Here is a 23,248-nt window from a genome sequence, read left to right as displayed (position 1 = left end):
CAGTGGGAAAGCTCTACCACACTTTAAACCAGACATTGTAATCCAATGTCCTCTTCGCCAACTGGATACCAGCTGCAACACTGTAGAGACGTAAATATTGTGCTTACGCCCGTGTTGTTTGCCGGTTTCTAACTAGCCGTGGCCAGTCTGCACTTGAGACCCAGCCTTGGCGGCGGGGGTCCTGGCTGTGCATCAAGGACCCTCAACGTGACCACGGTGGGCCCCACTGACATGGGCAGCAGAAATGGCAGGGGTATCAGAACAACCGACACCGTAAAGACGTGAAACGTCCCCCTGTTCAATCTGGGAAGTGATGCAGAACCAAATACTTGAATGAGGTTTTTCCTGGAGCTTGACGGGTGCTCCTAAAATTCACACTGAGCGAGAGGCCCAGAGGAGCTGAAACAATCTGGAAGAAGAGAGGTGCCGGGCTCTGTCACTGCACCAAGGAGGACAGCATGGGCTGGGGACAGTCAGAGCAGCGGTTGGAGAGCCCCCACACATGGGGCTGGGTTGGGGGGGGTGGGTAGCGGGATGGATTCAGGGCTGGGCCCAGCCCTCTACCGCTGTAGCTTTAAGGGAGTCATGAAAAGTACAAACAAAGGGAAAGGTAGATTATTCTGACCACATTAAAATTAAAAACGGAACCAAAGGACACACACACCAAAGGAAAAGGCGAGCTCAAAACCGGGACTCAGATGAGCCCACGGTAGCCCTGAGCTATTCCTGCCGATCACACACCAGGTCTATAGTCTACAGATAAAAACGCTGGAGAGAAAGTGGCCAGGAACAGAGGCCTGTTTCCCAAGGAAAGCCCCAAAGGCTCGCCTCTCCCGTCCCCCGGCGTGGGGGCCCAGCCAGAGTTGGCGCGCTGGTGGGAGAGGAGGCACAGGCGATCGATCGTTCTGGACAGCCTCCTCTGGGCATCCAGCCAGGCACAGCCCACACCCCGTGACGGCTCCCCTCCCAGTGTCTTCCAAGGCTCCCAGTGCCCTGGACACCTTTCGGCCACTGGGGCTGAACACCAAGCTTCCCGCACTCGGTGGCGAGGTAGGCGTGCCCAGAGAAGCCCTGTCTGCCGTGTCCCTCACAGGAAGCAGGCTCAGTGGATGGCGTGCTAAGAATGTACCGGAACGAGCCTGGGCCTGAGGTCCCTGGTCATGAGGCCACCAGCTGCTCAGAGGTTCTGGGACCTGTCTACCCTGTGCCACCTCAGTGACCCTAGAGGGCACCAGCAGCGGTGGGGAGGTGGGGGGGGGGGTAGGCATCAGCTCTGTTAGTGGGGGAAGGGCCCCTGGGAATGAGGGCTGGCCATCTGGAAGCCACTGCAGTGGCGAAGGGGGGCAGTGCAGACGTGACCGTGCTCAGGACCCTGCCCTGCACCGTCCCCTGGGGAGGCCACGTGGCTGGGCCCACAGGCTCCTGCTGCCAGGCGCCCTGGACACCTTTCGGCCACCGGGGCTGAACGCCATGCCTCCTCCACCACAGGGTGCCCGCGGACTCTGATGGGCTTGGCAGGCTGGCGCGCAGGGCCCCCCCCCCCCGGCGGCTCCTCCAAGGCCCGCACCCCCCCCCCCCGACCCTAACGGGTGACAGGGGCAGGGCCTCTGTGGTGAGGGGGAACCGGGCACCGGGCACCTGGATGATCTTCTCTGGGATGTTGGAGACGGTGAAGCCGTACAGGCGCACGCGCTCGGGGAAGATACTGGACAGGATCCTGCGGTCCAGCTGGAAGGCGATCTCCCCCACCAGCCGCTCCCAGGCCAGCCGCCTCGACTCTGAGGACAACAGGAGGTGGAGGGAGTGGTCCTCGGCCCAGGCCGGGGCCAGGGAGGGCCACAGGGGCAGCGGGGGAGACCCGGCCCGACTGGTGTTGCTGCACTTGTGTCACAGACCTCGGGGGCTGTCCGGAAACTTGCTGATCTTCCTGTGGGCTAGCTTCCGTTCCAACTCCACCATGCTTTTCCGAGATGTTTCTGTGCCGCGTGGACCCCGGGGGTCGTTGACTGAAGCCGGGGAGGACGAGGTTCGAGGTGGGGAATGGGGATTTCGAGGAGGGGAGTGGGGGGTGGATGAGGGCTGGGTGGGGGGGGTGGTGTGCCCGGGTGGGGGACGGGGGTGGGCACTGGGCAACGTGGGTGGTGCCGGGGGAGGCGTAGTCGGTGGTAGCTTGGGGGGCAGCAGTAGGGGCGACGGGGGCAGGGGCAGGAACTGCTTGTCCCTGGGGGGCACCGGGCTGGGCCCGGGCGTCCGAGGTGCTGAAGGAGAAGGCCGTCCCGGGGCCAGCTGCGCCCTTGGTCTCCATGGGGGTAGAGGTGTGCAAGGGCACGCCCACAAATGTCACGCCGAGAGGCTCCAGGTCCTGGGTCGGCTGTGGGTGCTCAGTGGACATTGGGACTAGTGACGTTGTGGGGCAGAGAGGAGAGAAGGAGGGTCAGAGCAAGTCAGGACCCAGGACCGGCCTGGCGGGGGCTGGGGGTGCCCTCCTGTCCCTCCCCCCGCCCTGCACCGGGTACCTTTGGTGGTGCCAGCAGGCCCTGCTCCAGCGGAGGGATGGGGTCCAGACGGGCATCCTCGGAACGGCTCTGTCAGCCGCACCCTCTGGGCCTCCGGCAGCACCAGATTGCTCACGGGGTTGGCCACAAGGTTCTGAGAAACACCTAGAGGGGCAGCTGTGGAGGTGAGCAGAGGGCTGCTCAGAGAGATGGCCACTGTGCCTGTCGTAGGTGCCATCAGGGGGCTGCCCGGGGTCAGGGGGCCGGTGGAGGCCGTGCCCATGGAGCTGCCCAGTATGCCTCCTGGGGCCACTGCCAGGGGCCCGGCCAGGGGGCTGCTCGGGGTCGGGGGGCCGGTGGAGGGCAGGCCCATGGAGCTTCCCAGCGTGCCTCTTGGGGACACTGCCATGAGGCCGGCCAGGGTGCTGCTCGGAGTCAGAGGGCCGGTGGAGACCGTGCCCATGGAGCCGCCCAGTGTGCCTCCTGGGGCCACTGCCAGGGGCCTGGCCAGGGGGCTGCTCGGAGTCAGGGGGCCGGTCAGGACGCTGGAGAACAGGCCGCTCGGTGACATGGGCCCTGGACCGGGCAGCAAGGTGCTGAAGGGGCCCGTCAGGGGGCTCACGATGGGGCCTGCCGTGGGGCCGGGCTGCGGGCTGTTTAGCATGTCGGCCAGGGGTGCCAGAGCCACAGCGCCCACTTCTTCCAGGACGGGCTCGTGTGCTGCTGCCGGGGACGGGGGCAGGAAGACACCTGGGGGACACAGAGAAAGCACTGAGACCCCGGCGGGCCCGCTGGGGGAGGGCCCGGGTGCTTGCCTGCCTCTGACGAGCTGACCAGCTCTGCACCTGTCTCTTGGGTGGCCGGACAATGACCCTCCCCCGCTGACGGGGTCTGTGGCGCGACTCGGCAGATCCCACCGGAGGGTCTGGCCCGCTTCTTCTCCGTCCTCTGAGGCAGCCTTGTCCCCCTGGGCTCACTTCTCTGCACACCTGCCCCCCCACCAAGTCACAGGGACCTTCCACAGCTGCCCAGCCCTCCATGTGCCCATTGCACTGAGCTACTGACCCCTCACTGAGGAGGGTCTCCTGGCGGTGGTCCCCCAGGTGGCCAAGTGGACCCATCCATTCCCTGGTGGGGAGCAGTGGGCCCGGGCCTCCTGACCACTGTCCTTGTGGGGACAGCAGAGCTGCACCAGGTGTGGGACCCTCAGGGAGGCCAGAGCTGGGACAGGCACGGAGCCTCAGCGGCACCGATGGTGGCTCGTCCCTGCCTGCCCGCAGTGTCCCCGGGAATAGCGAATGCAGGTTCAAGAGGGCGGGCTGGCCCAGACACGGCTGCTTCATACTCCTGGGTCCCTGGGCGGGGGTGGGGGGGGCAGACAGCCCATTTCCCTTGGGTTCCTGAGGAGCGAGCCCTTGAGTGACCACTGTTTTGGGGGAGAAGACCCCTGGGGGCACGGAAGCTGGGGGAGGGCGCAGTGTGAAAACTGGCAGTTAGGCGGTTGTCGTTAGGCGTCACGCGCTCGCTCACTGCAGAGAAAGAATGGAGCTACGGAAAAGTCCAAAGAAAGATCAGAAACCGTCGTAGTCCTGTCATCCTGCCGTTAGGCGTGATGAAAAGCTCCGCGTTGCCTTGAAGACTCTCTCCGTGAGTTTATAGATCAGGGGTAGACGGACCTTGTCTATTAAGGGCTGGTGGTGAATACGGCCAGTTTTGCGTCCGGTCTCTCTTGTGACCAATCACCTTGGGGGCTGTGGTACCGGCGTGGCCCCAGACGTCACGGAAACAAATACGGTGGGTCTGTACCAATAAAACTTTATTCAGAGACGCTGATGTTTGAGTTTTGGGTACTTTCCGCATGTCCAGAAATAGTATTCCTCTGATTCTCCTTCAATCACTTAAAACCGTAAACTCTGTTCTTTGCTCCTGGGCCGTCTCTGTCGCCCGTGTCCTTCCGTCCACTTGTCGTCCGCTGGGCCCCCACGCGGCCTTCCAGCGGCACCCTTCTCTGAGGACGCTGCTCCGTGGCCGCTGCGGTTCCCAGCTCCCCCACCTGCCACCATGTGGAGCCTCCTCGATCGATGGGCATCAAATTGACCAATTTTCCCAATGACAACTAATTCTACTACCTAAATCTTTTTTTTATTAAGTTTTCAATTTCAATTCCAGTCACTTAACAAACAGTGTAATATTAGATTTTGGAAAATAACATAGAAAACCGTCCCTTCCATACATCACAAGTGCACCCCTTCATCCCCCCCCACCTAGCTCACCCGCCCCCCACTCCCCTCCCCTCTGGTGACCTGCAGTGTCTTCTCTGGAGTTCAGAGTCTGTTTCTCGCTTTGCCTCTCTGTTTCTCTCTTTCTTTCTTTCTTCCCCCCCATTTGCTCGTTTGGTTTTTTCTTCAATTCCACATGTGAGTGAAATCACATTGTCTTTCTCTGACAGACTTATCTTGCTTAGAACAATACTCTCTAGCTTCGTCCATGTTATTGCAAATGGCAAGATTTCATTCTGTTCTTGGCTGAGTAATAAATAGTCCGTCGTGTGTATACACACGTCTTCTTCATCCATCCATCAGTCGACGGACACTTGGGCTCTTTCCGTAACTTGGCTATTGTTGAAAGTGCTGCCACAAACACTGGGGCATCGAATCTGTATTTTTGCGTCCTTTGGGTAAATACCTAGTAGTGCAATTGCTGGGTTGAAGAGTAGCTCTGTTTTCAACGTTTTGAGGACCCCCCCCCCATGCTGATCTCCAGAGCGGCTGCACCAGTTTGCATTCCCACCAGCAGGGCGAAAGGATTCTGCTTCCTCCACATCCTCGCCCACGCCTGTGGCTTCTGGTGTCGTTGATTTCGTTCTGACTGTGAGGTGATGGCTCCTTGTGGTTTGGGCGTCTCCCTGACGGTGAGTGATGCTGAGGTTATACTACAAAAGTCCTTCTTACCGATTCTTCCCCCTGAAAGTAGACATCCTAGAGGTCCTTAACGCACACTGCTAAATCTACCTTCTTTAAGACCCCTCAGAAACATTGTGGCATTCCCCCCGGAAGTCCCTGGGCTGTGGCTCAGACGTCTGCCCAGGGACCGTGTGGCAAAAGGTCCGGTCACTTTACTTTTGTTTCAAGTTTTGTTACTTGTGTTTTCCAAACGAATACATTAGAATTGCACAATCAAGTCAAGCAGTCGGTTGGTTCTTTTACGATTTCTGGTTTTGGCTTTTTGGAGATTTTTGCTTTAGGATCAAAGAGACAATGAAAGTGTGGGCCAAAGAGAAGGAGCCGTGGGGAGGAAGAGCCCGAAAGGGAAGGGCAGCGGGGCGCAGGTTAGGGGAGGGCCTCAAGGAGCCGAGGACAGGACGAGGACGGCAGGAGGAAGCAGGGACGCAGGTGGGACCCGGGCCGTCTGTCCTGCTGGGCTGTCTCCCCTGAGGGTCCGGATGATGTGGGAGAGGAGCCGCACAGTCGGGAACCTCAGGAGCGTCCAGTGGTGCCCCCCCAGCGCAACCAGCCCCCCCCCCAGACCTGGGGATCAGGTTCCCATGTGGCTGGCCCCCCACGTCTCTCCTCCGTGTCCCTCTAAGACGTCCCCACTCGTCATCTCCCTCCATTTTCTCCTCTTGCTCCCACACCCTCTCCGGCCAGGCTTTCTCCCTCCTTCCACCCGGACACTCACTGAGGGCAGCGGCGGCCCCACACTGCAGAACCCGCCGCCGGTTTTCAGGCCCCACCTTCCTCGTGGGTGGTGCTCACACAACGGAGCGCTCCTCCTCCGTGAAACCCCGTCTTGGTTTGGCATCAGGCTCCCGGTGACCTGGTTTCCTCCAGGTTCCGCCGGCCCCGCCTCATCTGCCTTCCCGGGGCGCCTCGGGCTCCCCGAGTCTGCTCGTCCTCGGCGAGCCCATGTGTCGTGGGCACCGGGGACCGGCCCCATGGCCCGCTGGCTCCTCAGGCTGGACCCCAGGCGGTGCAGTCAGCCCCAACACTCGTCATCAGGCACACCCCGCCTCCCGCCTGCTTGCCGCACCCGCTCGTGGGCCCTGAGTCGTGCACGCGCACCCCTGCACGGCCTCGCCCTGGTCCATACCAACGGTGCCCGGCCAGACCGTCGCAGGAACCTCCCGGCTGGTCTCCTGATGCCAGCTCTCGCCCTCCAACGTCTGCCAGTGTGTACCAGTTAAAGTGCCCATCAGCTCACCATCTTGTTTTTAGTGCTAGATCATTCGGGGCCCTCCATGATCTGGCCCGTCACCTCTCTGACCTCAGTTCTCCCCGTCTCCCCCTTGCACACTCTGCTTCTGCCCCTGGGGCTCCTTTCTGCTCCGGGAGCGCTCCGGGCACACGCAGGCCTCCGTCTGTGCGCTGACTGTTCCCTCGGCCTGGAGCGCTCGACCCGCTGCGTGGCGGCCCCGCGCTCCACCCATGCCGTCATTCGCCATTCGTCATTCGTGACCTCCTCGGTGAGGTCCTCCATCCGAAATCACCAGTCCCCTCACCCCAGCCGTCCCGTTCCCTTCTCCTGCGCTATTTCCTCCTGAGAGGCTGTGGATGCTCTACATTGACTTACAGTTTGACCCGTCTCCCCCCATTAGAACGGACGCCTCGTAAGGGCAGGGGTGGGTCTGTGGGCCACTGTGTCCCTCCTCCTAGAACAGTGCGTGGGCCACAGCAAGTGTTCCATAAAGAAGAAGAAAATGATGTGTATGCGAGTGGAGATGAAACTTGGTGATGAAAAAGAAATTGGTCAGGATAGGAACTGAGATCTATCTGTGCCTTCAACCACTGAGAGCTTAATCGGACCACAGAAGGAAGTGTCCACAGAATGACCAGAGAAACTGTGGCCACTGAGAGAGCCATACAAGATCCAAAATTCAATCAGATAGCATGTCACTATCTGAACAAGGGTTGTGTGGTCCTCAGGATACAGAGAGTGCCAGATTCATCAGGGTCTACAAAAGTCAACTGTATTTCCAAACATTTACAATGAATATTTCAAAAATAAAAAACAGCATCAAAAGAATAAAATATTTAGAAATAAATTTAACAAAAGAAATGTAGGGCCCCTGGGTGGCTCGGTTGGTTAAGCATCTGACTTCGGCTCAGGTCACGATCTCACGGTCTGTGGGTTCGAGCCCAACATCAGGCTCTGTGCTGACAGCTCAGAGCCTGACGCCTGCTTCGCATTCTGTGTCTCCCTCTCTCTCTGCTCCCCCCCCCCACTCGCACTCTGTCTCTCTCTGTTTCTCAAAAATGAATAAAGGAAAAAAAAAGAAATGCAAAGCATATTGTCTGAAAACTACATTTTTAAAAAAGTTTATTGTTTTTTTTTTGAGAGAGAGAGAGAGCACAAGTAGGGGAGGGGCAGAGAGAGAGGGAGACACAGAATCGGAAGCAGGCTCCAGGCTCCGAGCCGTCAGCACAGAGCCCGATGCGGGGTTTGAACCCATGAACTGTGAGATCATGACCCGAGGTGAAGTAGGACGCTTAACTGACTGAGCCCCCCAGATGCCCCAAACTACAAGCATTTTTGAAAGAAATTAAAGAAGATCTAAATAAACAGAAAAACGTCCCACGTTCACAAATTGGAAGCCAATTTATATTAATTTATATTGGAAGTAACAATATTAATATTGTTGCTAGCAGTGCTCTCCAGGTTTATCTGCAGATTCAGTGCAATCTCCGTCAGGATGCAAACTGACTTCTTTGTAGAGACGGCCGAGCTGAACCTTACATTCACAAGGAATTGCAAGGGACCCAGAACGGCCAAAGCCACATTTTAAAAAAGAGAACTCATTGTTACAATCACTGCTTAGCCTGCACTTCACTCTCTTACACTACCTTAAAAAAAAAAAAAAAAAAAAACAGAGAGAAGAAAGAAGCGAAGGAAGGAAGGAAGCAAGTTAGTTGAGGACTCAGTTTCAGATTTCAAAACTTGCTACAGTAATCAAGATTCTGTGACTCTGGCATAAGGAGGGACATATAGATAAATGGAATGGAATAGGGAGTCCAGAAATAAACCCATGTATCTGTGGTCTCGTTTTTGATGAAGAGGCCAAAACAATTCAATAGGGAAAGCATAATCTTTTCAAAAAATGGGGCTGGGACAACTGGAATCCACGTGTGAAAGAATGAAGTTGGACGCTTACCTCCTATCATATGCAAAAGTTAAATGGATCAAGGCTTTACTGTAAGAGCTAAAACTGTAAAATTCTTCGAAGGAAACAGGGGCAGGAGTGCTTGGGCGGCTCAGTTGGTTGAACATCCAACTTCAGGTCACGACCTCATGGTTTGTGGGTTCGAGCCCCACATTGGGTTCTGCATTCTCAGTGGAGAGCCTGCTTGGGATTCTCGCTCTTTCCTCTCTCTCTGACCCTCCCCCACTCGTGCTCTCTCTCTCTCTCAAAACAAAATAAATACACTGAAAAAAAAAAAAAAAAGAAGACATAGGGGTAAATTTCCATGACCTTGGATTTGGCCATGGAGTCTTAAAAGTGATCCCAAAAGCGTGAGCAACGAAAGAAGCAATAGATGAGATGGACGTCATCCAAATTAAAAGCTTCTGCTTCAAAAGACACCTTCGAGAAGGTAAAAAAGACAACCACGGAACGGGAGAAAACACTTGCAGGTCACGTATTTGGTAAGGGACTTGGATTTAGAAAGCACTCTTACAAGTCAGTAATAAAAAGATAAATGGCCCAACTTAAAAACGGGCAAAGGACATGAACAGACATTTCTCAAAGATGATATACAAATGGCCAATAAGCACAGAAAAGATGTTCAGCATTATTATGCACCGGGGAAATGCAAATCAAAACCACTTCACACTCTAGGATGGCTATAATTAAAAAATCAGATAATAAGTATTGGCAAGGATATAGAGAAATTGGAACACTCATACATTGCTGGTGCGAATGAAAAATAGTGCAGCCACTTTGGGAGACGATCTGGCAGTTTCTCGAACAGTTAAACATAGAGTTACCATATGACCGAGCAATGCTACTCTTAGATATATACCCCAGAGAAATGGAAACATAAATCCACACAGAAACTCATATATGGATGTTTACAGCAGTGTGATCCATGGTACCCCCAAAAGAGGAAACAATCCAAAAGTCCATCAACTGACGAATAAACAAAATGTTGTGTAGCCATTAACGAAATATTATTCATCCCCGAAACAACAAAAAAACCGCAATCCCAACTAAAAGTACTGATTTATGCCACAACATGGATAAACCTTGAAAACATTATGCTCAGTGAGAGAAACCTCACCCAAAAGCCACGTATGTGTGATTCATTTATAAGAAATATCCAGTGGGGCACCTGGGCGGCTCAGTCGGTTAAGCGTCCAACTCTTGATCTCCGCTCAGGTCTTGATCTCAGGGTCACGAGTTCAAGGCCCACTCTGGGCTCCACGTTAGGCGTGAAGCCTACTTAAAAAAAAAAAATAATAATCCATGGGGCGCCTGGGTGGCTCAGTCGGTTAAGCGGCCGACTTCGGCTCAGGTCATGATCTCGCGGTCCGTGAGTTCGAGCCCCGCGAGTTCGAGCCCCGCGTCGGGCTCTGTGCTGACAGCTCAGAGCCTGGAGCCTGCTTCCGATTCTGTGTCTCCCTCTCTCTCCGACCCTCCCCCATTCATGCTCTGTCTCTCTCTGTCTCAAAAATAAATAAACATTAAAAAAATTAAAAAAAAATCCAGAATAGGCAAATTCATAAACACAGAAAGCAGATAAATGGTTGCTGAGAGTTGTGAAGGGGTAGGCGGTAGCAGCTAGCTGACAGGTTTCTTCTTGGGCTGACGGAAGCGTTCTCAAATTGTGGTGCTTTGTACACACCTTGAGTATACAAAAATCTGCTGGATCACACACTTTTAAGTGGGCAAATTGTATGGTATGCGAATTGTATCTCAATAAAGTTGTTATACTGCTGGCCACCAGAGGGGGTGGGGGATGGGTGAAGCAGTGCACTCGGGATCAGCACTGGGTGCTCTGGGTGCACTGGGCGGCGTATGGAGGTGCTGAGTCATTATATCCTACACCTGAAGCTGATCCGACCCGCTGTGTTAACTAACGGGAGTGCAGATCAAAACCAAAACCAACAACAAAAAAGAATGTATAGTATTTCTGAAGATGGGTGTGAAGATAGAGATAAAAAGAGAAGGACCAATAGAAAATCCACTTAGCAACAAATCCCCTCTTCGCCTCAGCTTGGTGGATGACTGCCTTGTTTATTCTCACCCCCACTGAAGTCTGCGGTTTTATTCTCTGGAGAGGTCTCTAAACGGCAGGAAAACAGGCCCACACCCTCACCCTGGCCCTAAAACAACAAACAAACAAACAAACAACCCTACCCCTTATTGTGGCCCTAAACCAGACCCTAATCCTGGATCTGAGGGAAAAAGATGTAGTGTAAATACACAAGGGAACATTACTCAGCCACGAAGAGGAAGGAAATCTTGCCGTTTGCAAGGACGCAGATGGAGCTAGAGGGTATTAGTGTCAGCGAAATAAATCAGAGAAAGATTTCACTCACATATGGAATTTAAGAAACAAAAAGATGAAAGCCTCAAAAAACAAGGGAGGGAGAGGCAAACCAAGAAACAGACTCTTCAGTACAGAGAACCCACCGCTGCGGGAGGGGAGGGGTGGGGGGTGAAGGGTCGCAGGTGGGGTGAGCACCAGGTGGTGCGTGGGAGGGTTGATCACGTGGCGTACACCTGGCGCTGGGATCGCACAGCAGGGGCTGCCTGGAATCTACATAAAAACTTAGGAGATTTCAGTCCCATAGCTTTGCATCCTAATGCAAAATGTACTTGTGATTGTTTTAATCTTTTCCTAATTTGTATCTAATTGATTTAGATTTGCAAGTTGAAATCTTCCTAGGCTTAGGTACAGTATTAGAGCCTCAAAGAGTTTTAGATTCACCGTGTTTATAGTTTATTTTATAGGTAAGAATTACCTAGGGTCTAAGAAGGTTTGCTCGTTACATCGGAAGATTAATGTTAAAACGATAAGCAAATGTCTTAGATTTGCAAATGCAGCTTACAACGTTTTAAAGTGCTTAACTGGGACACCTGGGTGGCTCAGTCCGTTAAGCTTTGGGCTCTAGATTTCAGCTCAGGTCATGACCTCACAGTTCACGGGCTTGAGCCCTGAGTTGGGCTCTGCCTTAAAGTGAGGAGTCTGCTGGAGATTCTCTCTCTGTGCCCCCCCCCCAAAAAACTGTCTTTCTTTCTCAAAAGTAAATAAACTCAAAAAATTTTTTTAATAAATAAATTGCTTGACTGAACTCTGATCCCCCCAACCTGCTCCTCTAGGGCAGTCCCTCGCTTCCCTCCGAGGCCCCATTGGAGTCCTCAGGTCAGCAAGGCCCAGGGGTAGACCCTGGCCCGGCATCCCGCCCAGGGTCCTCTGGCCTCCACCCCGCCCCCCTGAGGGAGGCGGTCGCCGGTCTCCACAAAAACCGGGTTCTCCCACGGCAGGGGACGGGGCCCTCGCAGTAGCGAGATCCTCACGGGGCCAAGACGAGGCGAGGCCCGAGGGCCCTCATGGGGCGGGGCCGTCACGAGGCGGGGCCAGAGCACTGGGCGGGGCCGTCATGAGGCGGGGCTAGAGCCCTGGGCAGGCCCTCACCGGGCAGGACCCGAAAAGGGCGGGGCCGTCATGAGGTGGAGCCAGAACACTGGGCGGAGCCCTCATGGGGCGGGGCCTTCAGGAGGCGGGGCCAGGGCACTGGGCGGGGCCGACACGAGGCGGGTCCAGAGCACCGGCGGGGCCCTCACGGGGCGGGGCCAGATCACTGGGAGGAGGATCTGCGTGGAGGCGGGGCCAGAGCATCACAGCTACAGTGTTTGACCCGGGAAAATGGAGAGGGAAGCTGGGCCACAGAGGGGAGAGTGGTCAGTGGCTTTAGCTGAGGGTTCCAAGATTGCTGGGGCGACAGGAAGGGGGGAAAGAGCCAAAGGGGATGATGACAGGGCCTGGGAGAGAGGGCTGGCCCTGAGTGGGGGTCTAGTCCTGGGGGCCTGGTGGGGGGATGGGTCTCGATGGCCGGGAGGGGTGTCCAGGAGGAGGACGGATCCTAAGAGGAGGACGGTCCCCAGGGGGGGTGGGTCCTGGGAGGATAGGCCTAGGGTGCTTAGAGTCAGATCCTGGGATGGGAGGTAGAGGGGGGGTCAGGGTAGGGATAGGAGCCAGGTGGGAGTTTGTATCCCGGAGACCATGGTCCTGAGGGGGAGTTGATCCTGATCCTGAGGGGTGTGAGAAGATTTGAGGAGGGTGGCTGGGATTCTGATGCAGGAGGGACGGGTCCTGGGGAGGTGGGGAGTATGGAGAAGGCCCCGAGAGGATGGACAGACTTGGAGGGGAGGGAAGCCCCTGGTTTGGGGGCAGCAAAGGGGTGGGGGAGGTGGTGGGGAGCAGGGGTGGTAAAAAGGAAGTAGGCCGCACCCCGCGGCAGAAAACTTCCACCTGCCTGAAGCTCCCAAGAGGATAGACAGAGGGCAGCAGGGGCTGGGAACAGAGTGGGCCTGGGTAGAGAAGGAGTCCGGGTGGGGGAGGTCCCGGCACAAAGAGGAGCGGAGCCCTGCCCCCCCAGCTGACCTGTCCTGACAGCCACTGTTGTGGTCCCTTGTGCACTCAGTTTGGCCCTCATTTCCTCCCTACTCCAACAGCCCTGATTTCCCATCCGTCTTCCATCTGCTGGGACATCCCAGGGCAGGGCTCCTGGAGCCCAAATCCCATCCTGACTCCACCTCCCACCTGCCATGCTTCCAGGGCCAAGGCCTGAACCTCGTGGCACCTGTTTTTCCCTGTGAAGTTCATTCCGCCTGCTCTGGTTACCCACACTGAGCGTGCAGGAGTGCCTTCTGCCCCGCTCAGAACACTTGGCACCCGGCTTGGAGCCTCTCTGGATCTCGAGCACACGGGCGTCTTCGTTGCCTCCGCGTCCCACAGCTCAGCTGGCCTCCGTTTCCCTCTGTGAGGTGCCCAAACCCGTCCTTGCTCCGCCTGCCTGCGTCCCTGCCGCCTCCCCTGCCTCCAGAGCCCCAAGCAAACGCTGCTGACCAAGTTGGTGGCTTGCCGCCTTTACGGTCTAAGGGGTCCAAGGGGTCCAAGGCGGGTGGCACCATCCGAGCTCCCTGCACAGCCAGACGGGCCCCCCCGGGTCCCACTCTCAGCTCCCGCCGCATCCACGGTGTCACACCTTCCTCATCTTCGGCTCCCACGGTGTCATTTTTCCAGGGAGAATGGAAGCCATGGTTCCGGTTTCCTCAGCCTCCTGCCCTCCCTCCCCTCTGTAGGGGCACCTCCCAGCGCCTCTCCTGGCTCCTTCCCGCCGCAGAGGGACAAGGTCAGGTCTCGGCCATCTTGAGGAGCCTGGCTGCGTCCGAGCAGCTCCTGTCTGCCCCCAGCCGCGCTTCGGGAACGGAGCGTCAGCCGCCTACTGTGCCGTTTTCTCCGTCACTCCTCACTCTTCACCTCACAGCCCGGGCCGCTAGCACCTGTGGCGGAGGTCAAGTCTAACCGAGCTCGTTCACACCAGGTCAGCAGAGGCCCCGGACTCTTCAGCCTTTATTCTGTTGACACTCTGCCCCCTCGAAGCTGTGCCTTGGCTTCTGTGACATCACACTCTGAGGTTTCCCTCGTCTCCCCGCTTCTCTCATGCACTGGCTGCGCTCGCCCCTCTCAGGTGGCCTCACCCCTCCTGCGGCTTCAGTGGTCAATACTCCTGAACCTTCTCCCTCCAGCCCTGACGTCTGCCGGAGCTTCAGGACTGTGTCGCCGCCGCTGCCTGGTGGCTCCACGCAGGCGTCTTCCCAGCCGGGGGTAGCCCTGCGCCGCTCGAGCACAGGCACAGCCCGGGCTGCCTCTCCCGCGGGGATGGGCCTGAGCCCCGCACCGCGGGCCTGAGCCTACCCAGAGTGCAAGGGCGAGCCCGGAAAGAGGAACTGGAGGTTGAGCTCACAAGAGGCAATCAAGAATGAAAGCCTGACTCCACGAGGAAGGTGAGTCACAAGGAGCAGGCAGAAGCAGGAAGTGGCCTGAGAAAGAGAAAGTTCCTCCGAGGCCACCACAGGGATCCTCCTTCGCTGGGCGCGGGGACGGAGAGTTCCGCAGTCTCAGGAGGTCACGCTGCCAGGCACCCCACCGCCTCTGCCCGAACGGAGACACCTTCTGGACTCCCTTGTCCGTCCTGCACATCCAAGCAGTTAGCTTGAGTCAGTTTCTCTTTGCCCCTAGTTCGGCCGCGGTCTGCCACCCGCAGGGCTGCGAGGGCCTCAGCGTCCGCCGGCGCGGCCTCGCTCTCGTCTCCTCCGAATCCCGTCCCCACAGCAGCTGGAGGGACCCTTCCGCAGCAGGAGCTCGCTCACTCCGCCACAACCACCCGGCCCTGCTCTCTGCCCTTAGGAACCGGCCTGTGTCCCCACTGATCTGACCTCTGCTGACCTCTTTAGCCGTACTGCTCAGTGTCACTGGCCCTGATAATACCCCACACAGTCACGGATATAACCACATAGATTTCACACACACAGATACAACCACATGGACACTCACAGATACAATCACACGATTCTCACACAGTACAAACACACTTAGCCGCCCCCCGCCCCCCACGCACCCAGTACGCTCACCCACACACAGCCTGGGCGTCAGCCTCACTGACCGGTCCCGCGTCCCTGCTGCCCCCTGGTCCTGGCGTTTGCAGGAGCTGCTGCTTGCCCGCTAATGCCTTCCCACCACCGTGGGCTCACCCCCTCCAGAAAGCCTTTCCTAACCCCCTAAGCCAGGCCCCTCAGGAGGGGGAAGAACCAACGTGGCCCAAGGATTCTGTTAAGAATCAAGCCCAAAAGGAGAAGACTTACTTTTTTGTGAAGCTTTGAGATTTATTTTGTATCTCCCCGGGTCTTTATTTTTGCCGACGCATTGTCTCAGTCGTTACAATAAAGTCTTTCCAAGGAGAGGCCTGTGCTCTTGTGGCCAGTGAGGGGGTGAAGGCCGCACGGATGAACAGTGTGGTTCAAGAGCAGGGAAGCCGGTGTGTGGAGACCAGAGGGAGGCAGCTTCCAAGAGTAAGGGCCTGGCGTGGGACCCTCAGGGCAGGAGCACAGACCTGGGAGGGCTTAGCGTCCCAGTGGAAAGGCCAAGTTCTCAATCAGAAACGTGTGGTTGGGAGTGAGCCGAGTGCCAGGGAGTTGCTGGGCCTGCACGACTCTCTGCAGGGGCCTCCAGCCCCGTGGAGGATGGGGGCCCGTGCTGGGCTGGCTGGCGGTGGAGCGCGGGGCCCGGGCTGGCCCGGAGCAGGGGGTGGGTGACGCTGCCGAGGGTAAACCCAGAAAGAGGGAGGTCATCGGTCCCAAATTGCACGCAGAGGTTTAGAAGGATGTGGCACTTAGGAAGCCACCTGTGACCTTCCCGGAGCAGCTGAGTGTTGTGGCCCACGGCCGAGCTGCAGGGGCCCCAGGATGGGCAGAGTCCTCCTCTCGGGGAGGAAGACCATTCTGGGCCCGACTGGGGACGAAGAGGCCAGTGGGAGGGCGGGGCGCAGGGCCTTCTCTGGCACAGGGAGGACCCTGTCGGGAGGGCACGGCTGCGGTGTGACCACTGCAGGGTTTTATCGCCGGCTCGCCCCGTGTAACCTTCACAGCACACTGCCAGCCGCCGACTCCTATCGCCTCACCGTGGGGCCTTGCCACCCCCAGAAATTCCCCCTCCGTTATCTTCAGTGCCAGCCAGTTTCTGCCCACAGCTTTCTGTCCCCAGCCCCTCCCTGCCCCTATCACCACACTCAGCCTCGTGGCCTCCCAGCCCCCTCCTGGCTCAGTCCCTGCTCCCGAGGCCCCAGCCTGCCGATCACCACTTTTTCTGCAAATGCCCGCTAGTGCTTTGCCTCTTCCGTCTCACCCTACATCTTCTCCAGCCCCAGGGCTCTGCCACACGCTAATGACTCCCAGACCTCAGCTTCGGTCCTGGTTTCTGTCCCTGGCTCCTGGATCTGGGCTGTCTGTCAGTGGCCATCTCTAGGCGCAGGGCCCTGGGGGGTGCTCGGGGGGAGGGAGGAGGGGGAAGGAGGGCAAGCGACACACTAGACCCAGGAGCGCGGCACATTTGGATCCCACAGCTGGGAAATTCGCAGCCTTTGGGGCTGCTTGGACGGTCAGCCTAGAGGAGGGGGGCGAGCGGGGCCTCCTCCCATCAGGGTGCAGGAATTGGTGCCCAGCTCTGCCCTCCGTCCCGATGGTCCTGTGTCCTCCCCTGGTGGGGCCACCGTCCCACCCGCTCGGTACTATCCGTGCCCTGTCTCCAGGACTCCCAGAGACCCCCTCCCCGCCCCAGTCTCTTACAGTTTCCCTGGTGTTGAGGAGTGGCCGCCATCTGGCCGAACCCGGCGCTGAAGCCGCTGATGCCCAGGCCGCCCGCCTGCGTCTTGATCGCCGACTTGAGCTCGTGATTCTCCCGAATGAGCCGCACCAGCTTCTTTAGCTCCTCGTTCTCCCTCACCAGCCTCTCGATCTGATGCCGGAGCCCCTCATAATTGGCGAGTAGAGACATGCCCCGGGGCAACGGGATGGGTGCAGCCCGAGTCGGGGCTCTGCACCTGGAGACTGCCCAGGGCCCCGGGCCTCGCCCGGGCGGGAGGAGGGCACCAGGGTTTGCCAGAGGCAAGGCTGGCCCAGTGGGCCCTGGGTATTGTGAGGTCAGAGGCTGTGCCCCGCTCCCGGCCCTCTCTGCTCTGCCAGGCTCAGCCCTCCGTGCTCCAGGCCTGTGCACAGGTCCTGCCTCGGCTGGGATGCACCGACCCCACCTGTGTCTGCAGGGGCCTGCTCCCTCAAGCGTCCTGTCACCCCAGCGAGCTCATTCTGCCCTCTAGGCTTCCCTGCAGCCACGCCCCCATCACAGCGCTTACCTGGCTCTGTGCACTTGGCTGCTGGTGCTGTTGGGCTCACTTTACGGTGACGTGGGTGTGCTGTAGCTCCCCAGCACCCAGCAGACGGCCTAGGTGCACGGCAGGTGGGTAACCAGTGATCTGTGGAGTGGAAACTCATCACCCGTCTTCCTGGCTAGGGCACCCTTTCCTTGGGACGCTGGGCACACCTGGAGCTAGCCTGTTGGCCTCTCTCCAGGACATTCTACCTTGGGCCCCTGGACAGTGGCCATACTTTCTTCCAACCCAGGTGCTCAAAGCCTGTCTCTGACTGCTGGCCTGGGGGCTCCCTTGTCCACGCTCCTGGCTCCCTATAGCTTGGAGTCTCCGCTTCTGGTGACTCGGGGCCCCACCCTTCCCCCCACGGCACCCGCGTGAGTTCAAGACCCAAGACTGTGTTCTTCGGCAGGTCGTCAGGTTTCGGGAATTCAGACCTGGGAGTCCCCGTCATGTTCCCTTTCTTTTAAAAAAATTTTTTTTAATGTTTATTTATTTTTGAGACAGAGAGAGACAGAGCATGAACGGAGGAGGGTCAGAGAGAGAGGGAGACACAGAATCCGAAGCAGGCTCCAGGCTGTCAGCACAGAGCCTGACGCGGGGCTTGAACCCACGGACCGTGAGATCGTGACCTGAGCCGAAGTCGGACGCTCAACCGACTGAGCCACCCAGGCGCCCCTGTGCTCCCTTTTTAAGAACTGCCTGCTCAGAAATCTTGGGGGGGGGATCTGACCTTGGGAGTCAAGTGAGGCGGTGTCCTGGGGTGTCCACCCAGGCGGAGAGGGCAGTGAGGCCCAGGTCTAAGCCGGAGGTGGGGGTGAGGACTGGTTCGGAGTCAGCCTGAGTTGAGCATTCTACCTGGGCCTCACAATGGGGGAGGACAGTCATCGAGGCTGCGTCACTGTGGCCCCTTTCACCTGGTGGGGGAGGGGTGTCGTCACCACTCTGCTGTTCACAGTGTGGGGAAGTGAGCTTCTCATGGCTTTCCCACTCGCCTTCTACCATCCAGTCTTGCCTGGCTGTAGGCCTCTCCTTGGGCTGATGCAGCTGGGGTGGTTCCGTTGACGGGTCAGTGGGGCTGAGCTACGGTGCCCAGGTGTTTGGGCGAACACTGGTGTAGATATTGCTGTGAAAATATCTTGCAAAGTGACTGGCATCTACAATCAGTTGATTTGATGTGGGTAGGCCTCATCTAAGCAGCTGAGGGCCTCAGGAGCAGGAAACCTCAGGAGCCCAGGTTTTCCAGGGAGGAAGGAATCCTGCCTCGCTGCTCTCCCACACGGCTGCCTGAGTTTCCAGCCCGCTGGCCTCCTCTACAGATTTGGGACTTGCCAGTCCCCACAACTGCACGAGCCCATTCCTTAAATCTCTTAACATCTGAGGAATCCGACCGATACTTCCCTTAACACACTGCTTTTTCCCTCCGAAAACGGTATATTGAGCACCTACTGTGTGGCGGGCATTGTGTTAGAAATTGGGGGTTTAGTGAATCACTATATTGTACCCCTGGAGCTAAAATAACACCGGAATTGTTCTATTATCCTTCCCCTTCCCACCGTGCAGCCTGGGGCCAGGGCAGACTGCCGCCCCCCCACCGGGTCTCCGGGTACCGCGCCGCGGCCGGCAGCCCGTCCCGTGCGGACAGCCCAGGCCCCCTCTGGTCTCTGTCCCTCCACTCTTATCTCCCTTCCTTCCAGTTCGCTTATCTTGTCGTTGTTCTGTCCCGTGTACAACTGTCCTTCTGTGCCCAAACCTAGCGGGCTTGAGTTTGGGACGAAGTAGCAAAAGTCTGCAAAGAGCGAGGGCTTCGGCCAAAGCTTTACCCACAGCAACTTGGATGGCGTGACGGGAGCGAGAGGGAGTGGGCGGCCCTCCCCGCCTTCTCCCTGACTCTTCCCGAAGGACTGGCAGGAAGCTCCCGGCTTCCCGGCTTCCCGGCTTCACGCGGGGTTTGCTCTGCCTCCCTCACGGCGCATTAGGAATTCACTTCACACACACCTCCAGTGTCCCCACTGGTGCTGAGTCAGGCGTCTCCACTGCTGGTCTCGGGTCACTGGCTTTGCACAGTTTGTCCCCATTCAAATTTGCCTCCTGAGATTCCGCTCAGCACAGCAGCTTGGCGAGGCCTCAGGGGATCTTTGCTCCCTTCTTGGCTTGGGACTCTTTGTCAGTTTCCTTGTAAAAGCCATCTTCTCAAGGCAAAAAGTTGCTACAGAACAGGGACCTTTAACCTGGAGCCCTCTGTCCACACCCCCTCCTACCTCCGTCCACACGGGCGGGCTGCGGCGTGCCGTTCTGGGCTTGTGGGAGGCGGTCCCAGGGAAGGAACCGTGCTGCCCGTGGCCCTAGAGTCCTAGCAATCCTGGCTGGGTGATCATTTCCGTGCTGCCTGCTGTGCCCCTTACAGCCTTGGGGTCCCACCCTGTGGCCCACAAGGAGCTCCTGGGAGGAATCTGCCCAGTCTGTGCTCCCACAGATCCAGCTGGCACTCGAGTGCAGTGCCCTCCTGGATGCCAGCCGCCACTCCTCCCTCCCTTTCCCTCTCCTTCACTTCAGACAACGAAAGGGCCGTGGCCAGCTCGGTTTGGGTGCTTACCATGTGCCGGGCAGTGTTGTAACAGTCTCCGTCCTCCAGGTGGGGACACCGGTGCACAGCCCTCCATGTCCGGTGCCTGGTCCAGACCTTCCCCGGGGCGCCCGGATCCCCACGGCCAGTCGGGTCTTCCCACCTTTCCCAGCGGTTGGGGCTGGGGCTTGGTGCAGGTCTTGGAGCCTGCTCTTTGACCTGCTCTTCCTGCCTCCAGCCTCACCCCTGCTCAGGCCGCGCGTGTGTGTGTGTGTGTGTGTGTGTGTGTCTCCCACAGCTGCCAGGGGAGGGGGTCTTTCTGACCCCCCACTGGCCCTCGGTTCTGTTCAGAGCGAAGACCCAGGGTGGTGTCCCAGGAGAGGACAAAGGCCCCGCCGTGCGGTCTCCACTCTGTCTGCATCTAGAGTCCAGCACAGGCCCTGGCACATGGCGGGTGCTCAGCAAATGTGTGAATACAGTTTTTATTCAACCCTTAAATTTTGTTTTTCCTAGAAGCATTCTCCCCATGAAGCTGGAGGAGATATGCTGGCAGAAGAAACAACGCAGGCGCTAACTGGCCTGCTGAGTGTCTGAGGATGTGCCCCTAGGTTTCTGAGGGACCGGTTGTCCCCTCCTGTCGTTGTCCCCTTAGGACTGCGATGGCCCCGCTCATCCAGGCAGGGCCCGACCAGCCGGAGCTGGGAAGGGGTGCCTCAGGGGAAGGTCTCTCCAGGCCTGGGCTAGAGGCAGCGTCTTCTTCTGTGAGTGTCACTTGGTCACCAACCCCACGGGTCCATTCGGTCGCTCCTCAGGAAGGGCCGAGGGGCCAGCGGAGACCAGGAGGCCTCTGTCGGTCTCTGGAGCTCGTTAGCTACAAAGAGCTTTGTTCGGAAGGCGCCAGGAGGGGAGAGCCCAGGCGGCCTGCAGGCTAGGGGCGCCCAGGGCCGGGGCTGCTGCAGGCGGGCGGCGGGGTTCCGGACCCTGGGCTCCAGGGGTGGGCCTCCCAGCCGCCTCCCCCCAGCCCTGACCCTCCTTGATTCCTCCTCCTTCTTCAGACCTCGGCTTGCGAGCCGCCCCCCTCTTGCAGGCTCTGCCTGCGGCTTCACTGTGTCTCCTCCCTGCGCCTCGCCTCCTCCATCTGTCCAATGGGGGAACGATGCCTCTCTTCCCCCTAGTGCCCTTCCGAGACCCCGGTGAGCCCCAAGGTGCAGCAGCCTGTATCGTGTCCCTGAGTCCACAACCAGCACTTTCTCTCACGAGCCCTCGGGCGGCAAGAGCCCGGCCCGCCTGTCTCTGCTGCGTCCTCCACCCTCTCGGCCTCCAGAAGTCCAGCCTCTCCACCAGCCCTCGTCTGGGGCACCCCCCACGGCACCTCTTGGGCCTTAGGCCCCTCCCCCAGAGCTTCCCCACCCTCACCCGCCTCCTGTGGGCTGTGCCCACTCAACGTGCCACGTGAGCCTCCCCTGCAACGGACCGGGGTCTGAGTGGTGCCTCTGCCGGCCCCGCAGCCAGGGCCGACCTGCTCCTGGTGGGGGCGGCGGGGGCGAGGGATGAGGAGTCGGCCTCTGCCCGCCCTCACTTAGCACACTCGCAACGGACCTTTCCGAAGGAATTCTTATCAGGAACCTCCAAGAGCACAGAGGGAAGTGGTGAGCCACAGAGGGCCTGGTTCTAGGCCCAGCTCGCCTTCTGCTGGCCGGTGACCGTGGGAATGTGCGGTCACCGCGGCTGGGCTGATCGCACCCACCCTCCAGTTTGTCTTCCGGTTCGATGATATGTGAAGGTCACTGCGAGGTCAGGCTTGCACGTGGCGCCTGACACCTGGCTCCGATTACGGGCTTCCGAGGCTCGGGGTCCCCACGCCCCAGTGCTGCCGGAGGAAGGGGCCTGAGGCCCATGTCCCTCAGACGGGGGCCCTAGGGCCCCCACCCCCCCCTTCAGCCTGTCTGGGTCCCTGAGCCTCAGTTTGGGGAATAGTGCGCTACACGTTTCCGGCCGCAGGGGAGCGGGGGTGTCTCGTCCTCAGAGCGAACCCGACACAAACACGGAGGGTTTTGCTTCGGTGCTTATTGCAAACGTGCACTGTTTCCGTGCGGCCCATACACGCGGCCGGTCCCGTTCGTTGGCGTGCATTTTGCCCACCAGAAACGTTAGGTGGAAGTGGAAAGCAAATGCTGCACCCGGCGGAGCAGACCCGGCCGCATAGACGCGTGCCAGACACCCGCCGGGCCACGCCCGACCTCGCCTGTCGCAACTTCCCAGCTGGTTTCCCGATAACCGGCAGGCCCCGCCCCCGCGCCCCCACCGCGGGCGGGCCTTCCAGTAAACACCCCGGTAGGTCGTGGGGGTGTCTGTGTGTCCTCACCGGTCGCACTCGTGCACTCGTGCGCCGGGACACCGTCTTCCCTGGGTTTCTGCCCCCTGTCGCTGAGGGTGGGGACTGGGGGCGGCCAGTGACCGCGCCAGGCCACTGATTCGTCCCCTGTGGTCTGGCTCCGGCCACCCCCCCCCCACCCCGGCCGGGCTGTTTCTCTGTCCTTTCGCAGCCGCGTCCAACGCGTCCCAGCTGCGTGCACATGCGCTCGAAGCCCTAGGCACACGGTGTGGGCGAGACTGGAGGGGTGCCCGGCACCGAGGGCGAGGGTCGTGCAGGGGTATAGGGTGAGGGGGAAAGACGGGCAGGGTGGGCCGTAGGGCCTCGGAGGCGGTGTTGCCGCCGAGGGCGGGGGATGAGGAAGCAGAGCAAAGGTCCTGAGGCAGGAGGCAGCACCGCACACGGAGGGACTGGGAGAGGACTGTGGGGCTGGACGGTGTGGGCAGGGACGAGGAGGCGCCGTCAGCGAGGGAGGCTGCGGTGGGAGCACAGGGGTGTAGGCAGGGGGCAGGGCAGGGTGGTTTGGAGTCTGTGCCGCGCCAGGCGGGTGAGGGCCTGGGAAGTGCTCGAGGCAGCAGCTGCTGTTCGCCTGTGGGAGCCGGATGGAGGTGGAGGTGGTGTGGGAGTGGGGCAAGCGGGCGGGCGGTGCTGAGGTCCGTGAGGGGCCACTGGGAGGACGTCGGGCCACCGTGCCCTGGGACCGCCTCAGGACAGGGTGGGCAAGGCCTGTCAGAGGGGGCTAAGAAGGAGTGTGGGGCAGGCCTGCACCCCTGGGGGGGGAGAGACACACCGGAGCCTTGGGCGGGGCGGGGGGAGGGGGAAGAGGTGTGTGGATTTTTTTTTTTTTTTTTTTTTTTTAAAGGCAAATGCCAATTTTTTTTTTTTATT

The 23,248-nt window shown here is 58.8% G+C and overlaps 1 protein-coding gene across 1 annotated transcript in view; it reads right to left on the bottom strand.

The window, feature by feature from the left end:
• The window catches only part of SPATC1 (spermatogenesis and centriole associated 1), a 28,187-nt gene extending 5,423 nt beyond the window's left edge, over window positions 1-22,764 (bottom strand). The window contains 8 exon segments of the mRNA XM_047074313.1: window positions 1,639-1,778; window positions 1,896-2,091; window positions 2,093-2,397; window positions 2,517-3,245; window positions 16,843-17,181; window positions 17,406-17,527; window positions 18,337-18,546; window positions 20,017-22,764. Of these exon segments, the coding sequence (XP_046930269.1) occupies window positions 1,639-1,778; window positions 1,896-2,091; window positions 2,093-2,397; window positions 2,517-3,245; window positions 16,843-17,181; window positions 17,406-17,527; window positions 18,337-18,425 (1,920 nt within the window). The 5' untranslated portion in view covers window positions 18,426-18,546; window positions 20,017-22,764.
• Between the last annotated feature and the right edge of the window lie 484 nt (window positions 22,765-23,248).

This window comes from Lynx rufus, unplaced genomic scaffold, assembly GCF_022079265.1.
Source record: "Lynx rufus isolate CCGP_SWC_20201006 ecotype Redwood Valley unplaced genomic scaffold, mLynRuf1.p SCAF_12, whole genome shotgun sequence".
Taxonomy (NCBI): domain Eukaryota; kingdom Metazoa; phylum Chordata; class Mammalia; order Carnivora; family Felidae; genus Lynx; species Lynx rufus.
This window is presented reverse-complemented; position numbering and strand designations above follow the sequence as displayed.